The sequence below is a fragment of the Canis lupus genome, chromosome 6 (genome assembly GCF_048164855.1).
Source record: "Canis lupus baileyi chromosome 6, mCanLup2.hap1, whole genome shotgun sequence".
Lineage (NCBI taxonomy): Eukaryota > Metazoa > Chordata > Mammalia > Carnivora > Canidae > Canis > Canis lupus.
This window is the reverse complement of record NC_132843.1, coordinates 25264201-25277947: the sequence shown is the minus strand read 5'-3', so window position 1 is coordinate 25277947 and position 13747 is coordinate 25264201. Positions and strand designations below refer to the sequence as shown.

Sequence of the window (13747 nt, the reverse complement as noted above, 5' to 3'; positions counted from 1 at the left end):
ATTAGCTGTCTAACCCTGATGGGGAAGGCACAAGGAAGAAACAGCTCTCCCTGTCTGGCTGGCTACTGGATGTTGGTTGGTTCATCTTTCTTTGCACTGTATTTGTAGCTATAAAAGAATGACCTTCCCCAGGGGCATAGGATCATTTTTATGCAAGGGTATGTAAGCCTGCTGAAACCTATAGGATACCATCCAAACTTACTACCCCTTCAGCTACTTATAAATAATTCATACCAAAATTATCCAGCACCTACTAAGTGAGAAGGATATAATTGGTGTGGTGAGGACCTCAAAGATAGACAGGAAGGTCACTATGTCCAAGGGAATAACAACTTAATGGCAAAGAGAGGAAAAGCAAAATATAAATAAATATGCCTTAAGGAATATTAAATACTATCCCAAAGCTAAAATGCTTCACAGCATTGAGATTCTTTTACTCTGTAAGATCCCTAAGGTCATAGAACATAAAAACATTACTTTCTAGAAGAAACATGGGGTATTGTCTAGAAATAGTTATGTTTAAGGCTCTTCCTTTCATTTCATCCTTATCTTTTTTTCACTTTTTATTTTACAGTGCTGGGCGTATATGGGAGGCTTCCTAAACACTGCTCACTTCATTTGCACAGAATGCAGTTGCTTGCTGGTTAGTCATCAGTCCCATTTCCTTCCCAGTAATCACCTTCAGCTTATCTTTGGCAGTTTTTTACATTAACTGACTTATTTTAAGTCCCACCTTCTTCCTCCATCTGCCTGATTTTATAGGATCAGCCAGGAAATCTTAGAGTTGCTAGCCCCCCCTTCCATGTGTAACTAGTAAACCTGGATTTTAACACTGGCAGATTCATCATGTCAGAGGGCCCTGTTGCTCTTCCATGGTGCCTGCAGGTCCATAGTATGGGCTAGATGGTTCAATATCCAAATGCCCAGGATAATGGTGTAGACTTTGGAGCTAGCTACTCCTCAGCTTGTATCTTAGCCATGTCATTTATGGGGGAACCTCTTTAAATGGGCCTCAGTTTCTTCAGCTGAAAAATGGAAATAATTCTACTGTACATAATTGAAGGCAGTACTAAACAAGATAACTTATTAAGAGATACCTAGACTATTACGTTAAATACAAGCACTGAATATGATTTCACTTCTACATCTCTTCATTAAGGTAGCTTCACTATTCTATTACTTTGCAGTCTTTAAAAAAAAAAGCAGCTTAAAATGAACACAGTGGTCTCCTTTATCAACTTTTTAAATTGCTAACAAGTCAGCTGAAATACTCTGACAATACAATTTTTAAAATGTAAGACATTCATTGCCATGCAGGGCTTCTAGGTAACAATAGTTAGAAAGCAAGAGCTCCTGAGTAAAACCTGAATACCTGACAAGATCCTGATAACATACTACACACCTTTTTTGACTTCCAATCCTGAAGTTAGCTCAGTAATTAAATAGGGAGGGCCCTATGCCTTGAATTTTTTTAGATGCATGATATGCCATTGACTTTACGGAAGTTGGTAGCAGGCCATTTTTAACCGAATGTCACTAATTTTTAAATAACTTAGGATATCAGAGGACCTGGGTGGCTCAGTGGGTTAAGCATCGGCCTTCAGCTCAGATCATGATCCCAAGGTCCTGGGATAGAGCCCAGCATGGAGCTCCCCGCTCAGTGGGGAGTCTGCTTCTCCTCTCCCTTCTCCTGCTTGCTCTCTCTCTCTCTCAAGTGGATAAATAAAATCTTTAAACAATAAATACATTATTTATGATATCACAACATGGCATTTTTTTAGTACATTTTTTAATACATTCTTTACATATCACTCTCCCGTGGTAGTTTTCTATTTTAGAAGCTACTCCTATTAAAGTACATACTTTACAACCCTCAAAAGACTAGGAAAAAAACACAATAATACATATTAAGTGAGGATATAAACACACATTCACACATTTTGGGCTACACAAAAATTATAAAATTATTTAGCTTTGGAAATAATGCAAAAGAGGTAATTATCTATATGCCAAGAATGTAAACCAAAAATAAACTCTGTTTAACTAAAGAGATCTTATCTAAGGATTATATAAATCTTATTCAAAGACTTTTTATTGAAAGCATGCTCCCAGGATTTGGCAAAATTCCTGGTATAAAATAAGCAATCAGTAAACCTTTATATATATGTGTGTGTGTGTGTGTGTGTGTGTGTGTGTGTATACATATATATATATACACACACACACATATAGTAAACCCTTATTTTATATATATATAAAATGTTTCATATATATTATATATGTATATGTGTGTGTGTGTGTGTGTGTGTATATATATATACATATATAGAGAGACAGAGAGAAAGAGAGAAACTCTTGGTTGAATTTTATAAACAGATGAATTGCAAATAAGAATTACCTAAGTTGCCAAGAAAGTAAGTGGCAGAACTGATAATAAAGTTCAGATCAGTAACTGTAATTTCTACCAACCATCTGACAAAGTATTACAATGATCCAGGTCATTATCATTACCCTGACTCAGAAGTGAAATAACGGAGAGAGAGAAATGAAGCCATTAGGTCCAGATTTCCAACAAAGGAGATTCAGTGGAGAATTACAATGTTCAGCCCTGGATATGTTTATTTTCATCTTTTTTAATTCTCACGTTACGTTTTCTCTGAATGCTGCTTCTGAGTATCTGATGCAAGTTATCAGGAAGGAAATCTGCCGAAGAAAACCTGGTGCTGACTTGCAAGACCCTGGGACTGTGTCTCCTACACTACACTTCTCAGCAATTTTACACTGTTTTTCTGACAAGCACTACTGAATATTTCAAGCAGCATCCATGACAAGCAAAGCAGAGCAGTTTTACTGCAGCAGACCCCAATGACAATGTCCTCTATAGTTGAATGAACTCTTTACAAAAAGTTGCACTTTTTTCCCCCAATACAGTATATTCCAATAAACTGAAACCCAGTTGCAGAAACAAAACATGGCACAATAGATAAAATCATGACTTGGCAGATAATTTCTTAAATATACAGATCACATTAAATCTCCTATCTTTACCCAATAATATCATTTATGAATTCAGCAATATGCTAAGACCAATCTATTGGAACTGTACTTTCTTATTTAGTACCCTTTCTGGTTTAGATAAACTGGAAAGATTTTTAAGTTTCCTTGTTTAACCATTACAAAAAATGTTCTAAGAATTTTCCATAATTTCATTGAAAAAAGATATAAATCTCTAAAATGTGAAATGTCATAGTCTATTGAACACTCACCCAAACCAGACTTTTTTAATCGTTTTAAGTGCTGACTTGTTTGTTTTCCAGTGGGAGATTTTTGCCCATGTTTCATTTCTTTATCTGAACTGTCTGCTTCACCATTTTTAGATTCGGATCCTAAAAAAGGAAATAGTTATTATGTCATTATCTTCCTCTTGCTGTCCTTGAAAAGAAAAATCTAAAATTATTTCAAAAACCATAGATATAATCTCCTTTTCTATAAGTTAATTCACTACCTTTGGCCACAATCTGATTCCTCTGCTGGATATAAAGAGAAAAGCCCAATAAATCAATCAAACAGAACAAAAAGCAAGAACAGATGGCCTAATAGTGGAGTCAAAAACACGTTCACTGATCTGATAGCTTTAAAAAGAAACACTCAGATCTTTTGTAAAAACACACGGATAAGCGTCGACAATTCTATACCATTTAGAGAAGATGCAAGACAGAGATAGAAACATGAAAGAAGAGAAGCTTGAGGAGAAGGAGAGATCATACCTTTATAAACAACTTTATGTTGAAATAGGAACAGAAAATGCAAGCATCAATCTATAATAAATAGAATGGTACATAACTGATAAAGTGACAGAAGGTAAATTAGAAGAAAAGGTCAGGGCTGTACTGAGGTGAGAAGAATGTTCCCAGAACACAGAAACTAATAAAGGATGCCTGATTTTGCAGCAGAAGACTGAAAAACAAATTCACACTCACGGAAGAACTGCTTTTGATGGCATTACACATCAGCATGTGGTCCACCATTAAAGTTCAACATTCAAACAAAAGCCAGAGCAACAACAAAAAAATCCACCTAGCAGTACCACACATTTTCTTACACCTATTGACATTAGAAAATGAAGTCCTTTGATGATGAGCGAGCTGCTGCCTTTTCTTTTTTTAAGAGCGAAATGTCTTATTATTTTTGTATCACTGAAAGAGTCCAAAGTCTAAAAAAAATAAAAAATTAAAACGAAACCTCTAGTAGAAATATTATTCGGTTGCAGAGAAAATTCCTGACATCTCTCTCAGTGAAGAAGTCTCCTCCGGGAAGAAACTGGCCAAGCATACAATATTTTTAGCGCTTTACCTGAAGGCGAATCCGACTGCTCATCAGACACCTTTAATGGTGTCAAAACAACACGAGGAACAGTCTTGTTTACCATCATTGAGACTCCATTTCTTCTTTTCTGCTGCTGCCTCAAAGCCTACAAAACATAACAAAATATAACATACAAATATAGCCAAAATGATGCCTCATAATTGAAATAAATGATCCATTTTGCCCATCGTTAGATACAACCTCTTAAGAGACTTAAATTCCACAGAGTCACTAATTGGTCCTGATTCTTAATAGTCCTCTTCATGTCATTTTCCCTCAAAAGCCTAAAATTAGGCTTTGGCAAAGGGTAGCAACCTGAGACCATTTGGAGTCTAATTCTGAAAACAAAGCAGCACTTATAGCACAGTTCTACCTTAGCTGTGTGGCTTGGGAGCCCATGGAACTTGCAACCATGACTCCCAAGTAAAATAAATGTAAAATAAATGTTTCGAGACCAGGATAAAAATAGATGTGTCTGCACTTCTCTTGCAGGTGCGTCTTCTTCAGTGGCCTGCTCGGTCAATCAAGTTAACACCGAGTGTCATCAGTATGTACAGCAGGTAAGGACTACAGTATTGATGCACTCACTCAGCCGTGGGGAGCGCTGCACAAAATCACTGAACATGGCAGGAATCATTTATTTCTGTGAAGGGAATCAGTCCTAATCTTGGAAACCTTGCAGCACTTGGCTTCTGTCTGCTTGACTTTGGGCATTAACCTTCAGAACACGAACATGACGGCGTTCTGGCAAATCCAGGGGAAAAAAAAAATGATACGAGAATAAATCTCTCCAAATGGGAGTGCTTTGTGTTTCATAAATGAATCAACCACGGTGATGATAATGTAATAAAAGACATTTAAAAGTTTTGAAATACAGCTTATCCAGCGGATCACTTTACACAGAAAATTACCTGTAATAAAAAGGGTCTTCAGCACACTAGACTGAAGAGACATTAAATTCACAGTTACAGGGATGCTAAAACTCCTCAAAAGGTTAAAAGGCTGACCACAGACAGTCTCAAACATTTTTATTCCTGGTTTCTGTGTCATTTCTACCCATTTTATAACAACTCAGTTACTTGATTTATATTCTTCGACTAGGAGTTGTCACAACCTCCTAAAATACTGCATTGGCTGTATATCCCCTGCTGTCAGAAACAATGTCATTTTATTTGCAAAGGGTATTAGTTGAATGTCCAACCTGTAGACAGTAAGATTTAGTAATCAAATAATTACAGAAGTAAAAAATTAAATACCATTTAAATGAGAGAAGGCCTCTTCATAGGAGATTTAGAAGCAGATGGGAAAGTGAATGGCTTGGGAAATCTATTACAAATGATACTGTTGGCTAATGATAAAGCAAGCAACTTCCCTCCAATTCTTATATCTACTGAGCTTTTACAAAGTACCAGGCCCTGTGTAGGGGGCAAGAGATAAGAAAAATGAACAAAATGCCTTGCTCCTCATCTTCAGCTTGCTGTCAATAATATATTTAATGAGACCATGTGTGCTATAAAATATTTAAGACATTTACCCTTACTTTCATCAAGGTGTATACAACTGCATAAATCTCTTACAGCCTGGTGTAAGAGCTCAGAGCACTTTATAGACATTAACCTATCAAACCAATAATAAAACAGAAGGAAGCAACACAGTGCCTTAATTACAATTAAGTCCATTTTTGCCCACTCCATAAGACTTCACAGAACAATAAAACGTGTACAAAGAATGATTAATTTTTAGAGGTCTATACATCATAGACTTCAACTACTTCCCTTGGCAATCCAAGTGGGTATTTTAAAAGCATTCATTTTACATTAGGGAGGGTAGGTATATATTTGAAAACACTGGTTAAGTAAGAATGTGAAATAACAAAGGGCCCACCTAGGAACTGGAATCATAAAAACGGTATGTCTTTTTATAGGATTTGTGGTAAATAATTATTAAAGTAATAATTTTGTCATCAACTTTTAGAGCTGAGAGGACTCTATTACAGACAAATTAGTAGCTGGACAGAAAGAAACCATGACAGAGATAATATAATAAGAAAAACCTGCAGCTTCAAGGTGGAGCCAAGTAGGGATAAAGGAATAATCAATATTGAGACCATTTCAATGATTTTTGTCTAAACATGCATTTACTATTCAGAAATTTAAAGAAATATTTCTGAATACAGTATTTTTTAATGCTAAAATGAAACAATGTGTCAACAGGTGACCAAAACTAAATGCCCACAATATAAAGAAAATTGTTTTAAGTGTATTTAAAATATGTATACTTTTCTGTTTTACTTCTGAAAAGCATGTATTATATTTGACCCTGAATAACAATCTCTAGGGGGCAGAGAACAAAAATTGGGAAGTTTTTGTTCCTTATGAGGCCAGTCATGGCAGTGAAGTAGGCTACACCAGGCAAACTTGAGGAGCATCATGGTTCAGTTATCAGAAGGGGCATCTTAATCACATTTACTAGATCTATAGTCACATTAGGCTGACTTGCAGATTCCAGTTCACTTCCCAGAAAGCAGGATTTATTTGACTCTAGACACTAGGGACAACTTCCAAGTAGATCAGAATGTGGATGGAGGTACAGAAAACAATGCTCAGTAATTGAGTTGTCTGGGATAGTGTGGGCTCCACGTAAGAGAACTCTGGCACCTGCCATGTCCATGAGGCAGGTTGTACAGTGGTTCCTGCATTATGGTGATTTCTGTTCTCTTGCTGTATGGTATTAATCCTACAAGTAGAGTAGCTGGCTGTTCATGGGTTTTTTTGGATTATGTAACTATTTCTGCAACTAGGTGTACATCAACTACTCAAACATATGCTGCATGTCTCCTCACAAATGTGAAATGCTTTTTTGGAGTATATGGGCTAGGGTAAAATAGTGATGGGGGTGGGGGGGCTGAAGTGAGTGAGAAAAGCACATGCCCCATTGGAGGAGGCAGTAAGTACTCAAGAAATGCAACACAACTGGATTTTTAGGTGAGCTTTCCTGTTTTAAACAAACTGCCAGACAAAACAAAGATGACTCTGAGTTAAATTCAGCCTGAGGGCACCAATCTTTCAGATCTACTACACACATTTCCAATGCTCCTCACTTCCTCAAATAAATGAGTCTGACCACTGCCCAATAGAGGTATTAAATTCCCCCTATTCGAACATGCTGACCTACAGAGGACTAGGGAACAGTGCAGAGCCATTCTAATGACTGTGTCTGTGTGGTGTGATGGGTAAGAGCAGGGTTGCAGAGTCAGAGAAAAAATAAACTAACCAGCTGGAAAACGCTGGCTAAATTACGTGGGTAATATGTCCCCATAAAATGAAGACAATAGATGTTTAAGATGTTTTAAATAGGAAATCCACATAACAGTATTTAATGCTATTTGTAGCACATAGTAAATATTCAATAAATGTTACTTCTTATATAATTTACCCATTCTGCAATGAATGCATTTTTTGAGGACTTATTCTGTTGTAGTACAGCGTACACACTGCTGATCCTTAGCAATGAACAAGACAAAAGCTTTGTTTTATTTTACATTTTAGCAAAAGACTACTAAGGAATTACATAAAATAAACATAATAATTTTATATACATACAAGCACTAATATAATTATGCCAGGATGAGGAAGTAGAGTAACTGGGGTGGGAAGAAAAATCTCTTGAGAGGTGACAGTTGAGACAAAACCCAAGTGAAAGGAGAACCAGCCACATGAAGATGTCAGGATCTCCAGTCTAGTATTAGTATTAGACCTCACAGGAAGTCTTTGGTGGTTCAAGGAACAAATAACTTGGGGAGCTCAAAAGGAGGACCAGGAAGATTATGGAAATGGAAAAGAATTCCCTGAAATGACTGCCCAGTGTTTATTAGGAACAAGAGATGTATGTTCAAAGCAAAGGCACCTCTACAACCTCAGTCTTGTCCCACAGCCCAAAGTGACCACTCCAGCACCTCTGCACCAAAGACGTGAAAGAGGCCCAGCAAAAAGAAAGCAAAGTGTGTCTTTCAACAAATAAATGCCGTTTGCCTTTATGCACTTTTTCAGCATACATTTTAAGGCTCCACGGCATGAAGTACATTACATCTCACACCTTGGGCAAAGTTCTTAACAATTCTGAGCATTTTGAGCAACTTAGGGAAGGATACTTAAACACACCAGGAACTCTTCTGCCTCAGAGCCTCTGCATGAATTCTTTTCTGTACACAGTACACTCTTCCCTCAACATCTGCATGGCTCATTTCCTCATATACTTGAGACCTTTCTTACTGCCTAAGCCCATTTTGGGCTGCTATAACAAAATACCACAGGCTGGGTAACCTGCAAACCATAGAAATTCATTCTTCAGAGTCTGGAGGTCAAAGGCCCAAGATCATAGGGCCCCTCCTCTGGATTGTGGGCTTCTCATTGTACCCTCATATGGCAGACAGTGGCTAGGGAACTCTGGTGGGGTCTCTTTTGTAAGAATATTAATCCCATTTATGACAGCCCCATGCTCATAACCTAAGCCACCTCCTAAAGACCTCATCCCCGAATACCATCATACTGAACCTTAGAATCCCAAAATACAAATGTGGGGGGACACAAACATTCAAATCACACACTCTTATACTGCTTTTCCCACCATATTCTCGATCCCCAACATCCACTCTACTTTATTTTTCCCCACATGGAAAAATAAACTGTGCAATGTCATTTTCTTGCCTTTCCCAACCTAGAATACAGACTCTACGGAAGACAAGGATTTTCATCTTTTTTGTTCACTGACATATCCCCAAGTGCCTAGAAGATTACCTGAGCTATACTAGGTGCTCATAAATATTTACTAAGTATAAATAAAATTATGAAATAAATTTAATATATAATATTTATACTAAGTATAAATAAAATTAAAAATAATTTTAATAAAAATAAAAAAATCCCTCTTCTGTCTCTCTTTAAAATATATAACTGGTTTATTCATAAGGCAGAAATCAGCATGAAACAAGAAATAATTTTATTCTCTTAAAATTGCCTTCACACATTTCTGACCCATTTCCCTTGCTCATTTCTGAACAATATTTTACATAGAACCCACAGCTTCTTGGATTGTCTTCAAGTTTTTATATAGTCTCATTTTCAGGTTTAAATACATGAGGTCAAATATAAAGCCTTCTTTCTGCTCTCCCCAGGCCACGCCTATGACTCAGATCAAAAAAGCTTCATTAGTGAATAGATTCTCGATTTTACTCTTCCTCTATTTCCTTCCTCTTTTTCTGGGTTCCCCAGGACTGGAGTTGAAAATGAGGAGAAAAATAGGTCAACGCCGTTTTACCTTGTGTTATAATAGTCACAGCACCACAATCTTTGGGGAGGCAGAGGCCAACTGCTAGATTTGTATATTGTACATTATCTAGTTATACAGATTATATTACCTACATATCTATTACCTAGTTATAACTATAACTACATATAGTATATATATCTGTGTATATATATGTGTGTGTATAAAACTCATATATATATATGAGTTTATATATATAAAGTATATATATATATCATATAAAGTATATATATATATATAATCTTATAAAGCTTCCTAACAGTGTGTGAGATACCACGTTCCCTTCCTGGGAACTCCCTTTTCATGAGTGTTTCTGAGTCTTCCTCTCATGTAGACTGTGCCTTTCACCGAGAAAGAGAGAGAGAGAGAGAGAGAGAGAGAGAGAGGAAGGATGTAGCAGAGTTCTATCCAGTTTTATAAAATCCCTTTAATTAATGCTCCTTGAAATGAATCTTAAGCTATTTTTTTATACTGGTTGCTGGGGGATGGTCCAGGGCCATCTGGCCTCTCTCACTAAGTCCTCTGAGACTGTGTCTAGCACCTCCCTTTACAGCAGGTATACTTCTATCCCACTGTCCTCAGTTTTAAGCTTTAGCTAAAATTCCAGAAGAAAAAGAAAATTTCTGTTTTACATCATATATTACAAATATAACAGAAGTTAAATGCAACTAATCATTATTTAAATTTGGATATTCCACAGCCTGGAAAATAAAAAGCCATGTAACAGATTAAGAAAATAAGAATAGGAGGGTCACTTTAGATGGTCGTGGGAGGTTTGCTCTGCATAAGGGTACCCTGAAAGGGGAGATTTTATTCTGTTGTGAAATTATGAGAAGCAGCTTTTTCTACTCCACACCAGAGGTCTCAACTAGCTAGAGGTGGCCTTGTTGCTCAATCTGAATAGCATTGTTTTATTTTGACATTGACATTATATAGTAAGTCTTACTATGTTAGCCTAGAGGGGTATGATTTCACTGAGGGGTATGATTTCAATGAAGTACTTTCTGACTACTCAGGCCTTAGCTCTTCAAAATGCTAATGGAATATCTTACTGAACAACTTTAAATTCTGTAATTTCAAATCCAGAAACACTATCAAAATTTCAATAAGGGTGTCCAGGTGGCTCAGTGGGTTAAAAGCCCTGGTTTTGGCTCAGGTCATGATCTCAGGGTCCTGGGACTGAGTGTCCCATTGGGCTTCTTGCTCAGCAGGGCGTCTGCTGGTCCCTCTGCCCTCCGCCCCCACTCAGATAAACAAATAAAACCTTAAAAAAATTAAATAAGAAGATGGTAAGTGTAAATGCAGTCAGCTGTGAAGGAATATACCTTTGAGCTGCCCACATATATAATGTCCAACACGACCAAGCTCCACAGAGTACATGGTACTAACCAAGTTTAATACTTCCAGGTATTATACAGTATGAAAGAAATTTACAGGCTTAAACTTGGAAATAAACTTATTTTTTAAAGGAAACACATAACAGATCTAAACCAGTCAGGGAAAAGTAAAGATCCTATCATTCATCAATTACAATTCTGGCTTTAAGCAAAAGCAAAAGGAAAGAAATCAAAAGAAATGGGTTGAGCATGATTTTCTCTGGAGATGTATTGTGATGTTCTTTTATAAAAGAAACCAAAAAAAAAAAAAAACCCTTTAAATAAGCATCTTATTTTTTAAACAGAAAGCTTGTCAGATAACTCTAAATAAAATGGTCCTCATTTCTACTCTAATGAAAAATGAAATAAAACCTAAAATCACAGGCTTTTGTGTTAACTTAGAATTTGCATAAACAAGTAATGCCTGTTTTATTATAATAGAAAAACAACACTAACAATGTAACTTAAGAATGCACTGACTGAATGCAAAAAGCCCTTCACTGAAAAATCTGAAAATATCACATGCTGTGAATGCTAAAATAATTAGAAATACACACATATGAAACAGCTGGCTGAGTCAGGCACCACCAACTTGCATTGTTGCTCATATGCTAAATGTCAACGCCCATGTTCAGAAACTGCTATCATGCAACATAACCTTTGGAATTTCACAGTATTGGTCAAACATATAAAGCTAAAGCAAAATACCAACACTGTATCTGCTTTGTGATAAGAAAAGAGGGCAAAAGATCTGCAACTTTATGGATAAATTCTACCACCCTAAATAAATAATAAAGGAAGTCAAATAAAACAACAGCAACAACATAGAAAGGTTCTGTTCTACACCATGTTACATCCCATCATAACAGAACTCACCCTTCCTTAATCTTTCATTTGATTCTGCTGTTTAAAAACTTCCAAAATTTAATCTTTCTTAATTATCCTTCTTTAAAATTCAAAATCTAATCATTTCATATTTTTTAGGATCATTACAACTAAAATAACAAGGCAGAAAGAAGACAGGAAACAAGGTAAGAATCAGCAATCTGCTACTCTCCAGAGGCTTCCGAATGTATTTATTTGGAATATGCTTATTCAGAAAAAAAATCTACCAACATAACGATATATTATTATTCATACTCTAACATGTGATGTTAACTAACATTTTGATGATCAGAAAGTAAAAGGGATGCAAATATTTAGAAGCATAATGAAAATATTCTATGTCAATAGTCAAGGGACGTTATAGCCTCCATATTGTCCAGACTATAATTATAATACAATGAGTAGTATTGCAAAGTAAAAGGACCCACTCCCTATACAACATGCTTCGGGGGGATGGGGCCTCAGACCTGAGTAATTATGTCTGGCTTATTTTGCATTAATGATTATTTTGAATAATATTATTATTATTACTATGATTATTATTTTACTACACTTATGCTTATAAAGCCACTGGCTTTTATAAGGTTTTATTTTGTTTTGTTTTGTTTATTTCTTATTTTCCATCTACTTCTTTCTAAGAATCTACACTGGCCAGTTTACAAACTACTAAAGCCCTACTGACCCAAAATATACTTCTAGTAAAATGTTATGAGCTATATATTTGATATATTTGAGTGTCTAACAGTAATATGTGCTGATACTGAACATAAACAGTCTGTGTTCAAAAATAATATTCTTAATAATCATGCTGTATTGCATTCCTTATGCTATACAAATACTGAAGAATGTAAATTTCCTTGGATGTCAAAAATTTATCTATCATATTACATATCATATGCTAAAAGGCAGTCTCAGTTAAGAGGGAAGAATCTAAAACTATGATTTTGGGTTCAAGTGTCATCTCCAAAATGTACTCATTGGACAATTGTGGGCAAGTTACCTATATTCTCTGAGCCTTATTTTCCTCATTTGAAAAATGGGAATGCTAGTACATACAATAAAGGATTTCTCTGAGGATTAAGTGACATAGTATATATAAAATACAGAGCATAATGCCAAAAATTCAGAAAAGTAAATACCAGCGAATGTAATTGTTATTAGGGTCATTCAGTTGGCCCTACATTCATAAGAGGATTTATATATGCATGTATACACATAAAATATATGTTCATGAATGCAGAACCCATATATATGTACACATATGTATATATACACTTACAAAGAATTCTACATGGTCATAGCCATTCAACTATCTAAAAGAAAAGAAAGCTGCAGATTTGCTGAGGCTGCTACAATTTAAAATGCCTCATGTTCAGTCAATTCTTGAAATGCTGTCTTAAGAAATTCAGCAATTACAGGGAATCTGGGCAAAATTCTGCAAGAACAGCTTTTTTCTAAATGTATTTCAAATATGAATTTGATTATTAATCAAACATTAGCATATCTGCTACATATTGTGGCACATTCTCATAGTAGCTAATTTTGTATTTGGTTATACAATAGAATTTTAAGAAATTAACATGTAGCTCTTTCAGGGCATTAAGAAGCTTACAGGACTGGTTTCTTAAACCAAGGCTTAGGCCTGAAGCAAGCAAGTGGAACTTCCCACAAACACATGCTCTACCGCAACACAAAAGCACTAACTCAAAGTTGTGAAATTATTTAGTAATATAAAAAATGTTCAAATGATATGAAACCAAAATGAGGAAAGTAAAAAAGAGCGAGATATGACAATA

At 35.8% G+C, this 13747-nt stretch overlaps 1 protein-coding gene across 8 annotated transcripts in view; it reads right to left on the bottom strand.

The window, feature by feature from the left end:
- ASXL3 (ASXL transcriptional regulator 3) overlaps window positions 1-13747 on the bottom strand; it is a 188594-nt gene that overhangs the window by 88987 nt on the left and 85860 nt on the right. For all 8 annotated transcript variants that reach the window (XM_072829175.1, XM_072829181.1, XM_072829178.1 and 5 more), the window contains 2 exons: window positions 4354-4471; window positions 3267-3386 (listed from right to left, as the gene is read on the bottom strand). In XM_072829175.1, the coding sequence (XP_072685276.1) occupies window positions 3267-3386; window positions 4354-4471 (238 nt within the window). The remainder of the gene's footprint in view (window positions 1-3266; window positions 3387-4353; window positions 4472-13747) is intronic.